This window comes from Podarcis gaigeae (assembly GCF_964106915.1).
Source record: "Podarcis gaigeae genome assembly, chromosome: 10".
Taxonomy (NCBI): Eukaryota; Metazoa; Chordata; class Lepidosauria; order Squamata; family Lacertidae; genus Podarcis; species Podarcis gaigeae.
The window spans coordinates 72,161,528-72,185,338 of record NC_139686.1 but is presented as its reverse complement, the minus strand read 5'-3'; the positions used below and the strand labels follow the sequence as shown (position 1 = coordinate 72,185,338).

Here is a 23,811-nt window from a genome sequence, read left to right as displayed (position 1 = left end):
ATTGTATTAATCGGATAAAACTGGTATTGTTAAGTATTGTTAAGCCTATCATTAGAGGCTGCTTTTGGAACAACATACTTAACAAAAAAATTAAAAAATCACTATTGGGAGATCAAGAGACCGAAAGGGTTTCGTTTTGTGCATCCCCACTACTTTGCAGACACGAGACATTTGTTGGTTGAATCTCCTTTATGATTTTCATTATGGTAGCAGTGACCCAGACCCGCACTGAGCGGGGTTGCTCACTACATGGTCTGATTCATGTGGGCAAAAGATTACCAGGAATGGCATGTGTGGGACCAAACACAACAGTCCAGATAATATAAATGGGGCAAAGTCATACAATGGAAACCTAGAGGCCTTGCCTCCTAATCTCAGATATTGTTCTGTCTAGTTTCTTTGTCGTCTACACATGATCAAATGCATTGTTTTATTATTATTCCTTCCCCTATTACTGGAAAATAGGATCTGGGACTGAGTCCAGATGATCTCAAGATTCAAAATACACCCTAAGTAAAAAGGAAATAAAAATGTTCCCTTAGAGCAGTGCTTTGGGATAGCATACTTATTTTACTATATTGCCACCTAGTGTCTGAAGCTAGAAAAGCAATGATTCTGCATGTATCATAGGGCTAATAGGCAAATACTAATTTATTAATTGAATTTTATTGTGTTTTCCCTAATAAAGGTTGTGTAGCACTAGAGCATTAAGGCCTCCTCTCTCCCAAATTGCCTTGATATATGTGAATCACTCAGTTTAAAGAGGATCTCCATATGAGAAGGAACAAAATCAATAACAGCATCTCATTTGTTACTTCAATAACATCTTATCTAGGTAAAGGTAAAGGGACCCCTGACCGTTAGGCCCAGTTGTGGATCACTCTGGGGTTGCGGTGCTCATCTCGCTTTATTGGCTGAGTGAGCTGGTGTACAGCTTCTGGCAAACCAGAGCAGCACACGGAAACGCTGTTTACCTTCCCGCCAGAGCGGTACCTATTTATCTACTTGCATTTTGACATGCTTTTGAACTGCTAGGTTGGCAGGAGCTGGGACTGAGCAATGGGAGCTCACCCCGTCGTGGGGATTCGAACCGCCTACCTTCTGATCGGCAAGCCCAAAAGGCTTAGTGATTTAGACCACAGCGCCACCTGCATCCCTAACATCTTATATACATAGAGATTATTGGCTGGATCACTACTGTAAAGCTGGCCGGTTTCTAGTCTGAATGTGTTATTAGTTTTATTAGAAAACTATGTTTATTGACAGACAGTTCTTGTAAGGCTGTGTGGTATTATGCTTTGTGTGTGGTATAGGGGTTAGATAGCTTCATTGCAAGCTGCATTATTTGATGGTGAGAAAAGTTGTTGTTTTTTTGTTTTTTTAAAAGGGTGTTGAATGACTCAATACATAGCAACAGATGTAAAGAATAGAGTACTGGCCATGAATCAAGGTGGTATGTTTTTGGAGATTTTGGGTGGCTTTGGGCAAATCTGAATCTCTCTCCCTATCAATATCACAGGATTTCCTCAATCCATGTATGTCATATTTTGCTCTATGGAGGAAAATTGTAGTATTTAAGTTTTAACACATCTCTTTGTATGTAGTTCTGAATGAGCAAGGATTGGGATGGATGGTGAAGACAGTGGTGGTGATGATTAACCTTCACCATAAGGGCAGGCAGCAACATTTTATTATTCCAGATATAATAAAATACAGGATCTAGCAGTGTGTTGTGACAGTTTATGAATATGTGGCTGGTGAGTTTATTTCTAAGCAGGCTGAAAGGTTCTGTATGTTTTACTTGGACCCACAAAGACACCAGAGCCACCAGTCATTCTCCCCTGTGCAGTCATAATCCCATAGCGGAAGAGAATGATTCCTCCATGACTGTCATGGCCACACCACCCACACATTGGGGAGCTGCTCCACATAGGGCTCTAAATCATGGGAGAGGGGGGTCACCCACAATGTGTAGAACAAGCACTTGTGGGGTGGAAGACCATCAAGGCTGTGACTGGGGAGCAGAGCTGAGGGGTGCAGCTGCCACTCTCTTTCACCATATGGTTATGAGTCGCATGGAACACACCTGAAAGGGACTTCCAGCTACTCAACATACACCATACACCACCAGGTTCAGACCAGCTCTTCTACCCTCCTACCATGCACCCAGTAGTCCTTTCTCTTATCATCAGTGGTGATTGGTGTCCATTGGGACTAGGAGAGTAGAAAGTGGGGAGGCCAATGACAGTCTGAGCTGGAGTCAATGAGAGGCAAAGTCAACCAATTCTACAAGGGCAAAACTGAAAATAAGGCCGTGGAAATGGAAAGTCAGTGCCGCCTCCTGGACTGATTGTAAGAAGGCAAGCTGGTAGAGGGCAGATTGAGCTTGCTGGCGCATTGCCTCGTGAAGCCTAATGGACCAGCCTCCCTGTGTGCCTTAATGTCTTCCCAATTCTGCGCATTGCTGGTGGTTCCTTGCTGGAGGGAGCAAGGCAGCAAGGAGCTTCATACAGTGAAAGCACAGCTATGGAGTCAATCCAATGTTTTCATTGCTGAACTGGCACCACGTTGAGCTCCCTGTTGCCTTGCCCCCCCCCCGCCCCTTCTCAGGGACTGGTAGGGATTTGTGGCATTGGGGATCTCTGCCTGTGCCACCCTGCCAGCACACAGAGCAATAAAGCAATACAACAAGAGGATGAGGATGAGGATGATGAATTTATTAAATTTCTATACCGCCCTTCATCCGAGGATCACAGGTAGTTTACAATATAAAACCCCCAAATACATAACATAGTAACAAACAAAAACCATGCTCCCTCCCAATTAACAGGCCATAGACCACTTAATTAGCCAAAGGTCTGGGAGAAGAGGAGTGTTTTTTGCCTGGCGCCTAAAGATGTGTAGCCAATGCTCCAGGCAAGCTTCCCAGGGGAGACCATTCCACAGATGATAATGCTATAGACCAACAGCAGTGAAAAAAAAGCACAGATTTTGGACAAATACAAAGACTTCACTTACTGAAGTTCCTAAGTATTTTATGTCCTTTAAAGTTCCTTTTATGGGCATGAACTAGGAATGGGGGGGGGGTGAATTTGTTCAGTTGATGTAGAGTTCAAGTGAAGCCGACTCCAAACTCTGAAATGTTTGTGTGGATGTCATATTGTTGGCACGGCTTGGGCAGCAAATTATTTTAGTTGTGATATTATTGCTACTAGAGGGAGGACTGGACAGTTTGCAGGGCAGGCCAGAGGCTTTTACACTTGAAATACTCCTGTGAGCTAAGTAGTGTCTCTCTCTGTGTGTGTGTGTGTGTGTGTGTGTTGCAGTTCACATTAATTAAATATAACCCTGAATTATGTTTCCTCCCTACAGCCATGGTTGTCAATCATTTCCTGACCTTCAGGACCTTGGAAATATCCACTGTGTAACTCGTCCTTGGGGGATAATGTTAACCTGATTGTTTTATCTATTAGAAAACCAGGCTTGTTTTGTCATCTTCACCAGGAATGTCAATCAGCATATTCCAGACTGCTGGGTGATGCTTGGATTTAGTTATAACCCAGCGAAACCTGTTCTACATTGGTTGAATTATGGTTTATTAATTGACACTTGAATCCAAAGAACTGTGCAACAAGTTCACTGAGCCTAAGGAGGATTTAATGTTTTCAGACAATAACACACTCTCCCCCATTGTCAAGAGCAGGTCAGGAATAACTCACAAGGTGTCAGTGAAGTTAACTCTTTATTCAAAGAACAAAACAGCTCAAGCCTAGTGAGCGCAGCAACTCTAGATCTTTCCCCAATAAGGCAGCCTTCCCACAGTTCCCTAAGCCTCTTCCTTCCCCATGTCCCTTCTTGTCTTTGCTCTGCCTTCTTCATACCTCTCCTGGTTCTGGGAGACTAGAGAGGAGGGGAGTTGGTCACAGCAGGAGGGAGACACCCCCTGCCTTCTTCAGCAGCCTGCCTCATCTCTGCCTCTTTGCCCCCTCCTTCCTCTTCCTGATTCCAGACTGTTCTCTTTCACAGTGTCTTCATGCTCACTAAACCCTGTTACCTCTTCGGCTTCTGACACCTCTTCCTAGTCTGCTCTCTCTTCTCCCTCTGGCCACTCATCATTGTCCCACTACCAGTCCCCAGGCTCTGAGCCTTCTTTCCCTGGGGGTTCCTCCCAGCCAGTCCATGACACCCATGCTGCATGGCAAACGGCTTCTGAAGCTGGGCCATTTTAGTAGCAGTTTGCGACGTGGCATATTTTGGTGAGTTATGTTACATGTTACAGCACTATGTATACGTGATCTCAAGAAGTCATTTGGAAAGCTGCCAACTTTGATTCAAGAATTCAGAAGTAGTTTGGGATGTAGTAGTTTTTGCTCAGCTCAAAGAGGGGTGGGGTGTAGTCCAAAATCCCATTGGGCTAATGTACTTATATGAACGTAAGCAGATTTTTGAATCCTTCCAAAGGACACAGTTGATGGAGATAGATAACTTTGTGTGTTTGTGTGTGACTTGTCTCATCACCATACCCATTCTGAATGCATCCTGGAAGTTACAGCCCTACAGTATTCCCTTTATATGTGCTTTATTGAGCAGTTTTTCCTTTGCTCTTTTCCCTTTTTTTTTTAGTTCAATGAAAATGCTCAGAATGTCAGTTGCTTCAACCACCTTGTACAAGCTAACGTGAGAAATAAGAAGAAGCTGAAAGAAGCCGTCAATAAAATCTCAGCAAAAGGGATCACCGATTATAAAAAAGGCTTTAGTTACGCCTTTGAACAGCTGCTAAATGTAAGTGTGAGCAATCTGCTCCCTTCATATGGTTCATATGAAGTTCATACGGTTGTACAATGCTGACAGAATGCATTGCTATTACTGAACAAGAGTTTTCCCCCTTTTCCCCTTGATGGTATTTTGCTAACAGATGTGTCCTAGCAGAGGAGTCCCTCTGTTTCCAGTCCATAGTTTCCTTAGGTAATCTGGTGTCTTTTTCTGAAGCAAACGGGAAGTGTGAATGATAAAAAAACAAATGTTATTAAGCCATAAAATAAATGTACCTCTGAGACTTGACTGAGCCATAGTTTTCTGATCTGCATATGTGGGTGTTTAAGAACAAACCTCTCTCTTTCGCACGTACACATTTGCCATGCAATATATCACTGTATTTCATGTGTATCCACAGCAAACTCACAACACTTTAAATTGTTGTGTAAAGTGTGAAGTTATCTACAGTGGCTCCCCATTTTTCTGTGTTGTAGGGAGGTTCTTTCTGTTTGTGCTTCTCTTTCAATAAGTACAAGGCAACATAAATAGGCTTATGGGGGGGTGGGGTGGGTGTCTGGGGGGGGTGAAGAATGAGAATCCTAGTAAGAAAAATTACATTTAAATGAAGGTAATTTACCTACCTTCCCCAACCCCTATCTCTCCTTCCCACTTTTCTATCAGTGTGTGGGCTGATGTGATGCTGCTGACTATAATGACATTTCTGCAGCTGCAGTGATTGAAGGAAGGATCAGAAAAAGCAGCCTGTTCTATTTACAGAAGCCATTCACTGCCCTTTTAAGCTGCTGTCCTTCCATTAGATGAGGCTTCATCCTTGTGAGAGGCCCATGAATGTCGAGAACCTGGGCGGGGGTGAGGCGGGCTCATTTTCTGTTCTTAGCGCTTTGTAACTTTCCTGAGCACAATTTGGAGAGTTAGGAAATAAGGAAGATGAAGAGGCAGGAGAATTAAGTTCAAAATTGATGATGGATTAGCCCCAAGATGTATTTGTTGTTAACAGTAAGTGCAGCTGCTTCAAAGCAATAAAACAGCAGAAGGAGCTTATGTAAGCAGGAACCAAGGGAACAAGAACAGCTTGCGCCAGTAGAGATGTCCATGCATGGGCCTTGTCCCACAAAATGTTCAGTAGGAATATGCATGAATAGTTTTGCAGGGACGTTAGTGTGAATTAAGATAGTATGTGAACGATAAGCATTAAAAAGTGGGGAGGAAACATACGGGAAAACAACTGTGGTCAGTTTCAAGGCTCACTAATAGGGAGTGCTGTATGGTCTGGAAAAATGAAAGCGAGCGCCCATGATGATATAATAAGTGTTACCAACCTTAACAAGAGCAAGACAAATGGTGGCGTCCACATGCATGTTTATGATTTAAGCAAAGCAATACAGCCCTTTCCATTGCCTCTGATAACCAAATTGTTTTAAATAATCCTAAATGCCTGCATTAAACATAAATGCAAAACACCGCAGCTGGCAGTTATTTTTAGTCATCCTAATGTGTTAAAAGAGTTATTTTCTTCTCATCTAGGAGAAAATTGCTTTCAAAATATATAGCAGAATTAAAATAAGTATTTTTAATAAAGCCATTAAAAGGGTGAGTTTAAAAGGAATAAGGTTGTTTGTGAGTCATTTTGCTACCCACTGTTCCTCCACACATCGACAAAGAAAACCTTTGGAATAATAAACTTTTGCTTTGGCAGTTCAATTTAATTTTTGCAGTGATAACTGGAGGAGGATGTTCCCTCCTAGTCACTTTGTAAGCCTGTTGTAATTTTAAATAAGATAATTTTATAAAGTATCAAGTGCTTCAGCAGAATTTTCTTCTTTAGGATCAATAGCAAATTCTCCGTGCATTAGAGATGTGTACACAGGATTTAAGTTGACATTTCAAATTATTTTCTTAGGATGTGCTTAAGCAACTCTCTTTTAAAACTGCATTACTCTCAGTTGAGCTGTAAAGTGCTCAGCACTTTGGTTCCTACATGGGGAATAAACTATTGCTATTGTCCACAAGAGGAAAGGAAGAGTTGTGGTTTTCCCATTTTCTCTTGTGTTGAGTAAAGGTTCAAGGCAATTATGCTACTTTTGAAATGGACACCCTACTCAGTAGCATCTGCCCAGGAAAAGATACATAGCTACTCATTATTCCTAAACAGTTTATGGAGGAAACAGAAATCTAGTGTTGGATCTTCCAGTAATTTAATATTATTAAACTGTTGTGGGTCAACTTTGAACTATGCAGGAATAGAAGCCTTTGTCTACAGTAGATCCAACAGTAAAGTAAAGGGTCAATACACACTTAGTAAATCATTTTACATGTGCTGATTACTTGATCACATTCAAAATACTACTTAAATGTATTGTAAATGAACCTAGCCATGTTCTTATGTCCCCAGAAAGGTGATGCCTCCATAAATTACAGCCTAAAATTTACTCAAATCAATGTGATTTGCAGGACAAGTCCCCTTTTTATGGGTTTATGCAGCACAGTTGATGTCAATGCAGAATTTCCCCCTTTTATTTATTTTATATTATCAGACGTCCGAAGTAATATATTTCAGGTTGGAACCTCCATGCATTTTTTATTTCTCCATGAATGTTTTATTTCTGAATCAGAACCATTGTGCTAGCATTCTTAATATAAAGGTTTGGGGTTTCTTTATTCACATTTATTTGGCAAAGCGATACTTAAATCAAGGATGGGGAACCTGCGGTGCTCTAAGTGTCACTGGAGTCCAGCTCCCATCAGCCCAGCTGCCAAGCCCAGTGATCAGGACTGGTGGGAATAGAAGTCCAGCAACATCTGGAAGCCATAGATAGGTTCCCTACCCCTGATTTAAGTGGAAAATCTTAAATAGCAGATATATTGGTACTAAGCATAAGTTCTTAATTCAGAAGTAGAATTTAATATTTTTCTCGATACTAATGAATTGATAGTCATTTCATTGGTTAACAATAAGTAGCTGGTTTACAATTTTATTTATCTACATTTTTGTCCCTTCCTCTCTGGCTGGCATCTCCCCACTTTTGGGGAGCCAGTGTGGTGTAGTGGTTCAGAGCGGTGGACTCGTAATCTGGTGAACTGGGTTCGATTCCCCGCTCCTCCACCTGCAGCTGCCGGGTGACCTTGGGCCAGTCACACTTCTCTGAAGTCTCTCAGCCTCTCACCTCACAGAGTGTTTGTTGTAGGGGAGGAAGGGAAAAGGAGATTGTTAGCCGCTTTGAGACTCCTTAAGGAGAGTGAAAGGCGGGATATTAAATCCAAACTACTACTACTACTACTACTACTACTACTACTACTTCTTCTTCTTCTTCTTCTTCTTCTTCTTCTTTTACCCTCACAACAGCTCTGTGAAGCATGTTCGACTGAAAGCGAGTGACTCACCCAGGGTTACCCAGTCATCTTCATGGCTGAACAGAGATTTCAATTGGATCACCCTGGTAGTAGTGGCTGGTGGGGTGGGGTGGTGTTTCTCACCTGGATTGCTGATGATACCAAGAGGGAGAGAGGGGGCAGCAGGGAGGTTGGTGCACTGCAGGTGAAGGAATGGATTTCCCAAACCCAAAACTGACTGTGCAGGTATATCCTTATTGGAGTTCACCGATTGGGTCTGCGTTGCTCCTGGACAGGAGGAAGGAAGTCAAATGACACCAAGGGTTGGTTCGGAGAAAGAGTTCTTTATTTCTGCTCTCCGGAACAGCAGAAAGGCACTTGCGTGGTCAGTCCACAGCAAGTCCAAAGAAATGAGAGATTACATGCAATATATATATCCTCCAGGCACCCTCTCCCCCCTTCCCCAGGAATCCAGCCACGTCAGCTTGTACACACAGTTTGACATCACAGATGTTCCTGCTCCGGCACTCTTAACCATAAAAGTGTATTCCTTCCTATACTTCTGACCATAAAAGGATATTCCTTCCTGTACTTCTGACCATAAAAGGATCTTCCTATTCCTACTCCTATCTTGGAGCAAGAGGTCACCATCTCCAAGAACACTCTCTGGCGCTGTTCCCAGACTAGGTCTGTGCGTCTTTTGTGGTCAGGATATACGATAAGGCACAGACGTGTCTTCCCTGTTCTGCTGGTAAAGTCAAGGCCATTCTTGCCGTCACAAACTGATAAAGGAGAGGGTTCTGAGCACTTGTTTATACAGCTGGGTTTCGGCTCAAGAGTTCAAGTTAAAGCATTTTAGCTAAGGAAAAATAGGGATTTTGGTGCAGTTTTAAACTGCCTGCACAGTTTTGGGTTTGGGAAACCCATTCCTTCACAGGTACAGTACTGGAAGCATCTGATTGGCTCTGTTGTTGCAAGTGACTACACTGATCTCCTGATTGCTGCAAGCTTCCTCCTTAGTTACCAGCAGCGATTTCTGCATTAAGAAGCCAGGTGAGGAACTCTACCCTGCTGGCTGCTATTGCTACTGGTCTACCCCACCTAATATCCACTAAATTATGTGGATAGGCATTGTATTGGAGCCAGACTTCATTAAATTTAGAGGCGATTCACTTAAACCAGTGGAACTTAATTTAGTCACTCATAATTATCATAGTCATCCATTACACTGGGTCCATTATGGCTAGGTTGGATCCAACGCAATATGTACATGATTAGAATGGAGGTCAGGAAAGCTATTTCCCCCATGAGGTGTGTGGATTTCAAGAGTGGGAGGGAGCACTTTGACCTACTCAGTCACCTTCCAGTCAAAGTATTAATCCAATCTCGAAATAAGAAATTTCCCTAATTGGGCTTGCAAAATGAACTACTTCATAGTCTTCCATGTGGAAGTCAATGTACGCAGTCAGTAAGTCAAACACTCTAAATAGGAGAGCCCCCAAACAATTTGCCTGCTGTCTTTGGCAAAAATGTTGGATGGTGTATGTATAAATCACAAAAATAATAATGAAGTGCTTGTTTCACATGCACATTTATATACCTAACAATGTGAAATATGAAATATATGGAAAAGCCCCCTTTAGAAATTTGTTTCTGAGGGCTGCATCACACCCACTGAACATTTCGTTATTTTGTTTGATGAATCATAACTAGAATCATTTTGCAAACCACTTTGAGGTTTTATTACAATCAAATGGCATATAAATTTTGTGAAATAAATAAATAAAAATGCCTGCCTTTATCTCTTCCAGCACAGCCACAGTGTCTTCAGAGCTAATTGCAACAAGATTATAATGTTATTTACTGATGGTGGTGAAGAAAAAGCACAGGAGATTTTTGACAAATACAACAAGGAGAAAAAAGTAAGGTTCTTTAAAGTTCTTTTTATAGACATGGAAAGAAGGAGAAATTTGTTCAGTTAGCATTTCATGTGAACCTACCTAATTTGCAGTCTGTTAACCAATACACAAACCAAAACACAGCAGTCCCTCTCTGAATTTTGCTATACAGTTCTCCCACCAAAAAAACATATTTTTGATTTTGCGCTCAAAATTATTGAAAATAATGCATTCAGTTTTGCTTAATACATTATTAGAGATATGCACAAATATATATATGGATTTTCACACACATATTTTTAATAAAATCACAGATATAGTAATGGAATGAACTGACTAAAGAACTGGAGGGGGGGAAATAGGGGGAAAAGCAAAATGGCTGGCTTTTCCATCCCTGGCATGAGTGATTTTAAATAAAAGGTTTTGGGTTGTCTTTTATATATTCTATATTTTCATAAGCTCATAGTGCTATGTTCCTTACAGCAAAGGATATACAATACAATGCACTTAAAGAGAACTAGCAAAGTACAGTTTTTGCTTATAAATTCTATGAAAAAATGTAGCAAGTCAGTTTCTAATAACTACCACGTATGGATTAAATTTCGCACATTGCTGTAATGTTAGTCAGAGACCCTTCAAGTCTCTTATAAACTCTTCAGTGAGCCTTGAGCATGTTGAGATTGGTTCCTGCAGATAAAATAGGGAAGTAGTTAACTGCATAAGTCAAGAAGGTTCTGGAATGACTCATGGATAGCTATGCAGTTTGGAACCTATTAGTATACAGATAGCAGCAAACAGGGGGCCTATTTCTCGTGGCATCCTGTATCTTAAACCTCTAGCATTTCCAGTTAAATGAAATGGTAAACTGGGAAAGGTGTCTGACTGAGATCTTGGAGAGTGGTCTGTTTCTTCCTCCTCCAGAGAGGATCCTAGCTAATAAATGCCAATTTTCACCATTCTACCTATCAGAGATTGCATCATTTTAATTGTCACTGGACTCTCTTAGATCCATCATTGCATGCGTACAAAATTTCACTATAGCTTTAATAACCTGAGCCTCCAATATCAGCTTAATATCGCATTATATATCATTACAGTTTGATGTGATGCCAAACTGTGTTAGGATCCAGCTATTGGCTGCAATGGAAAACACATATATATTAACAAACAGTGTATGCACATGTGTGTATGTTAATATATGCATGTATACAGTATAGTATAGTATAGTATAGTATAGTGACTCTGGGGTTGCATGCTCATCTCGCTTTACTGGCCAAGGGAGCCGGTGTTTGTCTGCAGGCAGTTTTTCTGGGTCATGTGGCTAGCATGACTAAGCTGCTTCTGGTGAAACCAGAGCAGCACACAGAAACGCCGTTTACCTTCCCGCTGGATTGGTACCTATTCATCTACTTGCACTTTGACGTGCTTTCAAACTGTTTGGTTGGCAGGAGCTGGGACCGAGCAACGGGAGCTTACCCTGTCACGGGGATTCAAAACGCCAACCTTCTGATCAGCAAGCCCAAGAGGCTTAGTGGTTTAGACCACAGTGCCACCCGTGTCCCTATAGTATAGTATAGTACAGGTAAATCTTTCTGTTGGTGGAAAAATAGTGATGCAGTTGGTACTCCAAAACTTAAACGGGAGTCTCAAGGGCTTCAGGCCGAAGGAGCCGGCATTTGTCCACAGACAGCTTTCCAGGTCATGTGGGCAGCATGACTAAACACTTCTGGCATAACGGAACACTGTGACAGAAACCAGAGCGCACAGAAATGCCGTTTAGCTTCCCGCCGGAGCGGTACCTATTTATCTACTTGCACTTTGACATGCTTTTGAACTGCTAGGTTGGCAGGAGCAGGGACATAACAACGGAAGCTCACCCTGTCGCGGGGATTTGAACCGCTGACCTTCCAATCAGCAAGCCCAAGAGGCTTAGTGGTTTAGACCACAGTCCCACCCGTGTGCCTATAGTATAGTATAGTACAGGTAAATCTTTCTGTTGGTGGAAAATAGCAACCAAGCCTAATCAGCTGTGTAGCATTAATTCATCAGTGCTCATTCAATTATTCAGTGTTCATTCCTCCATTGAAATTTGGCAATTTTCACCAATATTCCATTGAAATGCTTTTTGTTTTGTTTTGTTGCAAGCATGGCTGTTTAAATTATTATTTATTTTTCCTTGTGCTTGTGCTTTTGCTGCAAAACTATTTGTGTGTTTTCACAGAGTGTCATGTTTTCTGTGACTGTCCAAATGAATATCGTCTGAGAGAAGAGATTCTATATAAATTGGATTAATGAGTGTAACATCTGTTCACTGAATGGTATCTTTCACTTTTCCTGCAAAAGAAAAATCTGTTTTAGATGTTTTAGGAAACTAAGCTATACTTTGCTACTTAATTATTCCCAAGATAAAAATAGTAATTTTTCAGCCACCAGATTATATCTTTTATGGCTATACTTGTTAATCTGTTAGTAAAGAACATTGATTAAGAATGTACAGAGCAAGCCCTCAAGTAACATGCATATATGCATTACAAGTATCATCATACTATAGTGGGAAGGCTGAATACAGAAAAAAGGCTAGATCAAGTCTACAGTGGGAAATGTGTGATTTCTTTTTCTTTCTTTTTTTAATGCTACCCCTGCCACCTCCCACATTTTGGCATTGCATGTTCAGCCTAATCTGCAAATGCCAGCTTTGGGTTTCACAAAGTGGATTCCAATAAATTTTGTATATTGCACCCATGTTTTCTTTACTATTTTAAATTATTAGAAGACATTTGAATAATTTGCATATTCTGAGTCTGCTTTTAACTGTAAACAGAAGCACAAATCCATTTATATCACAAAAGTAATTGACTTACATGGGAAGCCCCCAGATTTTTTAAGGACTTGATGACAATATTGGCAAACTCATTGAGAACGAAAGAAGAGCCATTCTTAGAAGAGCTGGATGAGGCCTGTCTCACAATGGCCAGCTAGATGCCTCCTGCCTGTTTGGGCCAGTTATTGTCAAAGAATCAGGTTCCCCCCTCCCCCCGGGAGCAGCAATCTCTGGAGATTTAATACAGTGTATGGTTTGTTTCTTTTGGGGAGTGTTCAATGAGGCCACATTTTTTTCCTGAAATTCTCAGTCATTCTTACTAAAGGGGGGGGGGCAGAGATAATGCCGACAGTAACATAGAATCATAGAATTGTAGAGTTGGAAGGGACCACAAGGGTCATCTTGTCCACCCCGGCAATGCAGGAATCTTTTGCCCAACGTGTAGGGCTCAAACCCATGATCCTGAGATTAAGAGTCTCGTGCTCTACTGATTGATCAATCCCAATTATGTTTTATTGATTTTGTACCATTTATTTTTACTATACTTATTGTAATTATACTCAGGAGCAGCCAAGCATGGTGGCGTGTAGCTGTATAGCAATCTAGACGACAGCATTGTTTCCTCTTGCCTGGACAATGCAGGGATGGGCAGGTGCGCTAGTGGAGCCAACCCACTTCTGTCAGCCCACCTGCACAGCCAGCATCAGAGCTGCTCCTGCTTATGCTGTTCTCACAAATGCCTGAGGCAGCTCACAACAGTCAACAAAGCAAGCATATCATAGTTCTCAAATCCACCCCTATATTCTTCTGAAGTCCTTCACTGATGTACCGTACTTCTCCAGGGTAGTGGAGACTGGCGGATGGATGGATCCAGCAACATGAATTAGAAGTTAGGATTAAAACCTTAGTGTTGCAATAGGAAGAAGAAGAAGAAGAAGAAGAAGAAGAAGAAGAAGAAGAAGGGATGATCTTATAATGATAAAATCCCCCAGGAGTTTTGAACACATTCACGTTCCCAGTGGCATCATTTGATACACAGGAGTGTCCAAATTTGGGAATTGAGCTCATTAAAAAATGAACTCTCTTTCTTTAAACTAAGAAAGAACAGAAAAAGCTTTTATCCCTAAGTTCAATATTGAGCTGAGAGCTTTCCCATCATTTACAATTGCGATAATGACTTTATTCAGCATACTGCAAAAAGTAACAGTTAAAAAAAGAAGTTTTACTGAAAATTGATAGGTGCAAGTTTAAATCTGTTTTAGGCAAGCAAAAGAAGTTGCTTATTCACTTTAGATATTCTGGATTTTATTTGCATTTATTGAACTTTCAAACTAACCTTTGAGCAGAATGCTCATTTTGCATTATGACTTCTAGGCATCATGTATATTTTTAAGACTAAACAATGCACATTGAATTAGGGAATTCATAAAACTTAATCAGATCTGGGACCTGTACCCTATCACTGATAGCACCAGAAGAAGTGTTTAATTAAGTCCCATGTTTCTACAAGATAGCTTTTTGCTATTCATTAACTTTGCCAAGTCATGTATAAGGAGCAATCGCAGGGAGCTTGCAGCTTTCTAGTACCCTGTGCATTCATTTCCACTACTAAAAGTGATAACTAGAAAAGGCATTAACATCCTATACTAAAAATTTCATTGCCAGCATATATGAGACCTCTTCAGGTAAAGTTGCAAAGAGCACCTTTGCCCTGCCCACTTGATGCTTTATCCATTTAAGCTGAATGTCAGAAGAAGTCTGCTGTCTGGTTCTTATATGGTTACCAGTTCGAACAGTTGTTTGCCACTTTGCTCATTCCAGGGGACGGATGACTTTGCTAGGAAAAGTAACCAGATCAGTTGCTACGTTTGTGTGATTTCACTATTCTGACATTATTGGAACAGCACTGGAAGAATTCAGTGGGAAAATAGCAACTTCACCACTCCCATAATGTAAATGGCAACCCTAGATGTGTGATGTGATGCACAATGGTCAGATATGTGCTCCAAAATCACAATCTGTTGAACTGTGAAATCAAATGACCCTGGACAATTGTACTTATATTTAAAGAGCACCCAGGTGAATCGCTCTCTTCCCATCCTAAATTGCAAAGTTTATACTTTGGCACAGCTGTTCTGTATTTGATATGTGCATATTAATTTACCTGTTTATTTTAGTTATTTATGTTCAGCGCCTTAATCAAAGGCAGCTAACAAGTCTGAAGCAATAGAACCTTTAAAGCATCAATAAATAAAACAATTGGCAACAGAAAGCAAATTTAATAGCAGCATCAAGTCAGGTAGAAAGCAGAAAAGTGCCAGATTCGGGGGTTTGGTTAATAATAATAATAATAATAATAATAATAATAATAATAATAAATTTTATTTATATCCCGCCCTCCCCAGCCGAAGCCGGGCTCAGGGCGGCTAACAACAATCAAACAATCAAACTATCAGATATTCACACATTCTAAAAATATTTCATTATAAAAATCAATTAAAATCGAATTAATGGCAACTAATTAAGCAAGATTCTGTGCAGGTTGCCAGAGGAGGGAGTCAGGCTGCGCCCTGACCAAAGGCCTGGTGGAACAACTCTGTCTTGCAGGCCCTGCGGAAGGATGTCAGGTCCCGCAGGGCACAGTCTCTTGTGACAGAGCGTTCCACCAGATTGGAGCCGCAGCCGAGAAGGCCCTGGCTCTAGTTGAGGCCAGCCTAACCTCTCTGAGGCCTGGGACCTTGAGGATGTTATTATTTGCAGACCGTAGGTTTCTCTGTGGGGCATACCAGGAGAGGCGGTCCTGTAAGTACGAGGGTCCTAGGCCGTATAGGGCTTTAAAGGTTAAAACCAGCACCTTAAACCTGATCCTGTACTCCACCGGGAGCCAGTGCAGCTGGTATAGCACCGGATGAATGTGATCTCGCAGCGAAGACCCCATAAGGAGTCTTGCCGCGGCATTCTGCACCCGCTGGAGTTTCTGGGTCAGTCTCAAGGGCAGCCCCACGTAGAGCGAGTTACAATAATCCAGTCTGGAGGTGACCGTCGCATGGATCACAGTGGCTAGGTCAGGGCGAGAGAGATAAGGGGCCAACTGCTTAGCTTGGCGGAGATGAAAAAATGCCGCCTTTGTTATAGCTGTAATCTGCGCCTCCATAGATAGGGAGGTATCGAAGATTACACCCAAACTCTTAACGGACGGTGCTGGCACTAATTGCACCCCCGCAAGAGATGGGAGTTGCCCCCTCAATCCCATATCGTCCCGCCCCAGCCAGAGGATTTAATTTCAACCGGCTCCCACGTAACCATCCAGCCACAGCTTCCAGACATCTGGTCAGTGTATCTGGGGCCGAGTCAGGATGGCCGTCCATCAACAGATAGAGCTGGGTGTCATCGGCATACTGATGGCAACCCAGCCCAAAACTCCGGACAAGCTGGGCGAGGGGGCGCATAAAGATGTTAAAAAGCATCGGGGAGAGAATCGCACCCTGAGGCGCTCCACACACCAAGGAGTGGCGCGATGACAATTCCCCCCCAAGCGCCACCCTCTGTCCCTGACCAGAGAGAAACGAGCGCAGCCATTGAAGGACTGTGCCCTGGATCCCCACGTCGGCAAGGCGGTGGTCCAGGAGTTCGTGATCGACCATGTCGAAGGCTGCTGACAGATCTAGAAGAATCAGCAGCCCCGACCCACCTCGATCCAGCTCCCTGCGGAGATCATCTGTTAGGGCGACCAGAGCCGTCTTGGTCCCATGACCAGCGCGGAAGCCGGACTGGAATGGATCCAGAGCAGATGTTTCATCCAGAATAATTTAACTAGGAGGGAACCACTTATGCTGGGCTGCTTGGGGTGTATGCACATTTTGTTATCTGGCAGCCCTACCTAGGTACAAAATACTGTAAAGCTTTGTGCAAAATATAGTTATGAATCCATGGGACTGAGCGTATTCACAATATGCTTCATTCACAAGAACTGGTAACAGGCAGTAGAGCAAAGATTTAAGCGCTGAAAGATGAAAGGCTAGTTTACAGTGGTACCTCGCAAGACAAATGCCTTGTAAGACGAAAAACGCGCAAGACGAAAGAGTTTTTCGTTTTTTGAGTTGCTTCGCAAGACGATTTTCCCTATGGGCTTGCTTCGCAAGACGAAACGTCTTGCGAGTTTGTTTCCGCTTTCTTAAAACCGTTAATACCAGGGTGCATCCGCGCTTCGCAAGATGAAAAATCCGCAAGACGAAGAAACCGCAGAACGAATTAATTTCGTCTTGCGAGGCACCACTGTATATGCATTGCAACTATTTGAATCACAATTAGTAGGTCTGCAAATTTCTAAAGATTCCAGGAATGAACGTGACACAAAGTATCTAATATGCAATGTCTAAGTGAGACATGACATCACGAAACTGCCTGTGTGTGTGTATGTGTGTGTGTGTGTGTGTCCCTCCCTCCCTCCCTCAAAAACTGTTGAAAGCCTGGCCTAATCCTCTCATAGTTGCCACTTTCGAGTATTTTAGAGGTGGGGGCATTTTATAGGTCCATGTCCTTCACACATGAGATACACTTAGCAATTGTTCCATGAGCATTTTTGTGCCTTTAAGATGTAGAAGAAATTCTATGGTTACAATGATTATGGAATACTCCTCTTACTGAATAACAGCCACGGTATTTTCTATGAACATATTGGATAGTTTGTGTCAGTATTAGAATATCTTGTGTCTCCTTGTTGCTTGGAACTGATAAAATTTCATCTTCCAGCAATGTTTGCATATCACGTGACATTGCCTACTCAGTTTTGCTTACATTGTTTTGTTCAACCTGACTTCTGTTTAACCTTCAAGTTGACAAGTTAGAAGAAAATAATAAACATTTTGTGCTTTCCCTGAACATCTAGGCTCTGAGAAGTGTCCCTATAAATTACTGGGTTCATCCTTTTTAGCTGGCATATGGTTATATTTAAAGTTGTTTTCTGTCTCTATAGATAACTTGCACCATAAATCCCTGGAGTTTTATGTAACCAAATTAACTCTGAGTAGTCGAAAGAACATGATAATGACTCCAGTGCACACCATATCATTTCTGTATAATGATAATCTGCCTGTCGGTCTATCATCTATTCCAGGAACACCCAGCATAGTGCCCTCCAGATGTTGATAGACTACAGCGCCCCCATCTGTCCCACAACATCTGGAAGGCACTATGTTGGCTATCTTTGACCTATCCATTTATTTTGCCATGCTGACAGTATTATATTCTTCTTTGCTAAATGTGAGTAGACCCTAGCAATTGCGGAAATGTTGAGCTGCCTCCCATGTCTTCATCTGGATTCAGAACAGATGGTTGTGATGCAAACAGAAAGGTCTGGCCCATGGGGGCACCAGCTGTAGGGGGGCGAAAGGGGCTTCGGCCCCCTCAATATTTGTGAGGAGGGGGCTGAGTCCCCTGCTGCCGCTTGGTGAGCAGGGGGCGCTGGGCAGGAAGTGTGGAGAGTGAAGATCACCCTCTGCGCCCCCCATCCCCTGATGCCACTGGGAGAGCACTATTGTGCTGGGTGGGGCAGGACATGTCACATGATACTGGCCCCCCTTAGTGTTGGGGGCAATTCGACACCCCTGCTGACACATATGGGTTGCCTACCTTCTTCAGCTGAGAAGAACAATTTAGTGTGCACAAAGGCCTGTGACCATCCTGCCTTCTCTCCCAGCTGCCAAACACAGTAAGGCTGCAGATGCGCTGGGATACCTCCACTCTATAAACCCCCATTGATTGGCAGCCAAGGTTTGGATTAGTTTAGTCCTTGGTTTAGTCCCGAGGTTTGCAGCTACCACCCCCTTAAAAAAATAAAGTACTCAGCCCCTCCCCCCCCGGAAATCTACCTTCTGTAAGTGAGCAAAAACAGAGACAAATTTGCATTCTTTTATATTTCCACCTACATCCTACAACACCATAAAGAAAGATGTTGTAAATAGGCAGGCAAGCTGTGATCCGCTTCCTGGGCCTGGTGAATCCAAAAAGGGTTCCCCCAAGCCCAGGAAAACCTCTTGCCTCCAGCACAACCACCGGATCCAGGGGAAGCCTTGTTGCTGTCCCACAACAGCGCCCAACATTGTGGTCAGCATCACCACACAGCAGATAAAGCAAGCACAAACAGCTTTTCAAAAATTTCTTCTCTTTTTGCTTTACACTTCCACAGCTCCCTTATTTTCATTCAATGCCTCCCAATTGCACCAGAGGCTCCTACTGCCCCCAGGATTGTCCCAGCACCCCCAAGGGGTGGTATCACCCACTTTGGGAAACGCTGGTTTAGTCAGCAGCTGAGGTTCAGTTGGAGCCCTAGTCTAACTGTAGTGCTAGGGCTCAAAACTGTTTGGTTGTTTTTTTTTAGTTTGCATTAGTATGCAAAAAGAGTTAAGTAATGATTCCCTGAAATCATTTGCAATGCACTTTATTTTTGCAATGCATTTACCATGCTAAATCTATGTGCACCCCCTGCCTGCTGTCAGTTTCCCTGTTGTATCTGTAGTATGTCAAAGCAGTCATTGTGTGGCCGGGGTAAGGGAGGGCATCTCCCAAACCAACCCCAGGGTGCTTAGTGGAAGTGTAGTGTCATCATCAATCCAGATTTATTAAACAGACCATAATACATGCCAAATGAAGGATAGGTCAAAGGAAAATATATTCTACAGATCTATTTTAAAACAACAATTCTTTGTATCAAACATTGTGTTGTTGTTGTTTAGTCGTTTAGTCGTGTCCGACTCTTCGTGACCCCATGGACCAGAGAACGCCAGGCACCTCTGTCCTCCACTGCCTCCCGCAGTTTGGTCAAACTCATGCTGGTAACCTCGAAAACACTATCCAACCATCTCGTCCTCTGCCGTCCCCTTCTCCTTGTGCCCTCCATCTTTCCCAACATCAGGGTCTTCTCCAGGGAGTCTTCTCTTCTCATGAGGTGGCCAAAGTACTGGAGCCTCAGCTTCACAATCTGTCCTTCCAGTGAGCACTCAGGGTTGATTTCCTTCAGTATGGAGAGGTTTGATCTTCTTGCAGTCCATGGGACTCTCAAGAGTCTCCTCCAGCACCATAATTCAAAAGCATCAATTCTTCGGCGATCAGCCTTCTTTATGGTCCAGCTCTCACTTCCATACATCACTACTGGGAAAACCATAGCTTTAACTATACGAACCTTTGTTGGCAAGGTGATGTCTCTACTTCTCAAGATGCTGTCTAGGCCTGTCATTGCCCTTCTCCCAAGAAGCAGGCGTCTTTTAATTTCGTGGCTGCTGTCACCATCTGCGGTGATCATTGAGCCCAAGAAAGTAAAATCTCTCACTACCTCCATTTCTTCCCCTTCTATTTGCCAGGAGGTGATGGGACCAGTGGCCATGATCTTCGTTTTTTTGATGTTGAGCTTCAGACCATATTTTGCGCTCTCCTCTTTCACCCTCATTAAAAGGTTCTTTAATTCCTCCTCACTTTCTGCCATCAAGGTTGTGTCATCTGCAAATCTGAGGTTGTTGATATTTCTTCCGGCAATCTTAATTCCGGCTAGGGATTCATCCAGCCCAGCCTTTCGCATGATGAATTCTGCATATAAGTTAAATAAGCAGGGAGACAAAATACAGCCTTGTCGTACTCCTTCCCCAATTTTGAACCAATCAGTTGTTCCATATCCAGTTCTAACTGTAGCTTCTTGTCCCACATAGAGATTTCTCAGGAGACAGATGAGGTGATCTGGCACTCCCATTTCTTTAAGAACGTGCTATAGTTTGCCGTGGTCGACACAGTCAAAGGCTTCTGCATAGTCAATGAAGCAGAAGTAGATGTCTTTCTGGAACTCTCTAGCTTTCTCCATAATCCAGTGCATGTTTGCAATTTGGTCTCTGGTTCTTCTGCCTCTTCTAAATCCAGTTTGCACTTCTGGGAGTTCTCGGTCCACATACTGCTTGAGCCTTCCTTGTAGAATTTTAAGCATAACCTTGCTAGCGTGTGAAATGAGTGCAATTGTGCGGTAGTTGGAGCATTCTTTGGCACTGCCCTTCTTTGGGATTGGGATGTAGACTGATCTTCTCCAATCTTCTGGCCACTGCTGAGTTTTCCAAACTTGCTGGCATATTGAGTGTAGCACCTTAACAGCATCATCTTTTAAAATTTTAAATAGTTCAGCTGGAATACCATCACTTCCACTGGCCTTGTTATTTGCAGTGCTTTCTAAGGCCCATTTGACTTCACTTTCCAGGATGTCTGGCTCAAGGTCAGCAACCACACTACCTGGGGTATACGAGACATCCATTTCTTTCTGGTATAATTCCTCTGTGTATTCTTGCCACCTCTTCTTGATGTCTTCTGCTTCTGTTAGGTCCTTTCCACTTTTGTCCTTTATTATGGAAATCTTTGTACGAAATGTTCCTTTCATATCTCCAATTTTCTTGAACAGATCTCTGGTTCTTCCCATTCTATTGCTTTCCTCTATTTCTTTGCATTGCTCGTTTAAGAAGGTCTTCTTGTCTCTCCTTGCTATTCTTTGGAAATCTGCATTCAGTTTCCTGTATCTTTCACCATCTCCCTCGCATTTTGCTTGCCTTCTCTCCCCCGCTATTTGTAAGGCCTCATTGGACAGCCACTTTGCTTTCTTGCATTTCCTTTTCATAGGGATGGTTTTCATTGGACAGCCACTTTGCTTTCTTGCATTTCCTTTTCATAGGGATGGTTTTCGTTGCTGCCTCCTGTATAATGTTACGAGCCTCCATCCATAGTTCTTCAGGCATTCTGTCCACCAAATCTAAATCCTTAAACCTGTTCCTCACTTCCACTGTGTATTCATAAGGGATTTGACTTAGATTGTATCTTACCGGCCCAGTGGTTTTTCCTACTTTCTTCAGTTTAAGCTTGAATTTTGCTATAAGAAGCTGATGATCTGAGCCACAGTCAGCTCCAGGTCTTGTTTTTGCTGACTGTATAGAGCTTCTCCATCTTTGGCTGCAGAGAATATAATCAATCTGATTTCGATGCTGCCCATCTGGTGATGTCCATGTGTAGAATCGTCTCTTGTGTTGTTGGAAAAGCGTGTTTGTGATGACCAGCTTGTTCTCTTGACAGAACTCTATTAGCCTTTGCCCTGCTTCGTTTTGATCTCCAAGGCCAAACTTGCCAGTTGTTCCTTTTATCTCTTGACTCCCTACTTTAGCATTCCAATCCCCTATAATGAGAAGAACATCCTTCTTTGGTGTCACTTCTATAAGGTCTTGTAAGTCTTCATAGAATTGGTCAATTTCAGTTTCTTCAGCACAAGTAGTTGGTGCATAAACTTGGATTACTGTGATGCTAAAAGGTCTGCCTTGGATTCGTATCGAGATCATTCTATCATTTTTGAGATTGCATCCCAGTACAGCTTTCGCCACTCTTTTGTTGACTATGAGGGCCACTCCATTTCTTTTACGGGTTTCTTGCCCACAGTAGTAGATATGATGGTCATCCGAACTGAATTCACCCTTTCCCGTCCATTTTAGTTCACTGATGCCCAGGATGTCAATATTTATTCTTGCCATCTCATTTTTGACCACCTCCAACTTACCCAGGTTCATGGTTCTTACATTCCAGGTTCCTATGCAATATTTTTCTTTACAGCATTGGACTTTCCTTTCGCTTCCAGGCATATCCGCAACTGAACGTCCTTTCAGCTTTAGCCCAGCCGCTTCATCAGCTCTGGATCTACTTGTACTTGTCCTCCGCTCTTCCCCAGTAGCATGTTGGACGCCTTCCGACCTGAGGGGCTCATCTTCCAGCGTCATATCTTTTATATGCCTGTTGTCTTTGTCCATGGAGTTTTCTTGGCAGGGATACTGGAGTGGCTTGCCGGTTCCTCCTCCAGGTGGATCACGTTTGGTCAAAACTCTCCACTATGACCTGTTCATCTTGGGTGCCCTGCTCGGCATAGTTCATAGCTTCTCTGAGTTCTTCAAGCCCCTTCGCCACGGCAAGGCAGTGATCCATGAAGGGGATCAAACATTGTAGGTTGAGCTTTAATAAAAATGTTTATCCACTGGCATTAACCCCATCAAGGAAAAAAAAGAAAGCAGCAATTTATTTAATCTCCCAGAAAGTGTCCTTATTAAGGGAAACAGCAAGCATTCTCTTGTACTTATAAAAATTGCAATAAAAAAACATATGTGCAAGAGATTCAGTTTCACCCGAAGACATTTCATGAGAGGCTATTCTTTGAACCAAAAATGACATAGCATGACATCTAGTCAAATAGAAAAGGTTCTTATGTAATTGGGCAACGATAATGGTCTCAAACTGGGAGTAATCCTTCACATTTAGCATACACAATCATGAGCCAAAAGAATTACAGATAGCATGTCAAGATCAATAGCTCAAATCCTTCACCCCAAAGAATGGCTCTCAGAAAAAAGTAGACTTTTTCCATGAAGAAGTAAATGGATCTACTAATGTTAGAGCAGAATGGGAATTGACGGAACTATTAGGACAAAGAAGAAGTCAGTATCTTAGAGCCAATTTCCAGGACAGGTTTGTCAAGCAACACACTTTGGAGAACCCAAAAATCCTCTCAAAAAGTCGCTCATAGTCTATGGAGGGATGGAAACAAGTTATACAGCCACCCTGTAGAAAAAAATGGATTATTAACGTATTCTGAGGTATCGGAAGAGCTGCAAGAACAAGGGGCAAGGTGAATAATAATAAGTATAGTGTGTTAATTTGATTTTAGATGTAATAGGGGGAGGGGAGTTCACTTACGTTTATATTAGAATTTGTGTATCCAAAGTGCAGGTTCACAGCTCAAAAGCACTCCACCATTGCGTCTAGACTGAGCAATCTTGTTTGCAGTTACTGTGGGGAGAATAGTCCTTCCCCACTTCTCACATCTGCTGCTGCGACTAAAAGAGATTGGGGGTTTGTAGACAATAGGCGCTCCTTGGTCATCCTTGCCTGCCCTGCTGTGACCATGGAGTCTGTTAAGAACTAGAGGGT

General features: G+C 42.6%; 1 protein-coding gene across 6 annotated transcripts in view; it reads left to right on the top strand.

Moving 5' to 3' along the window:
- CACNA2D1 (calcium voltage-gated channel auxiliary subunit alpha2delta 1) overlaps positions 1 to 23,811 on the top strand; it is a 399,180-nt gene that overhangs the window by 296,449 nt on the left and 78,920 nt on the right. For all 6 annotated transcript variants that reach the window (XM_083701347.1, XM_083701346.1, XM_083701345.1 and 3 more), the window contains exons 11-12: positions 4,624 to 4,782; positions 9,918 to 10,028. In XM_083701347.1, coding sequence (XP_083557473.1) covers positions 4,624 to 4,782; positions 9,918 to 10,028 — 270 coding nt within the window. The remainder of the gene's footprint in view (positions 1 to 4,623; positions 4,783 to 9,917; positions 10,029 to 23,811) is intronic.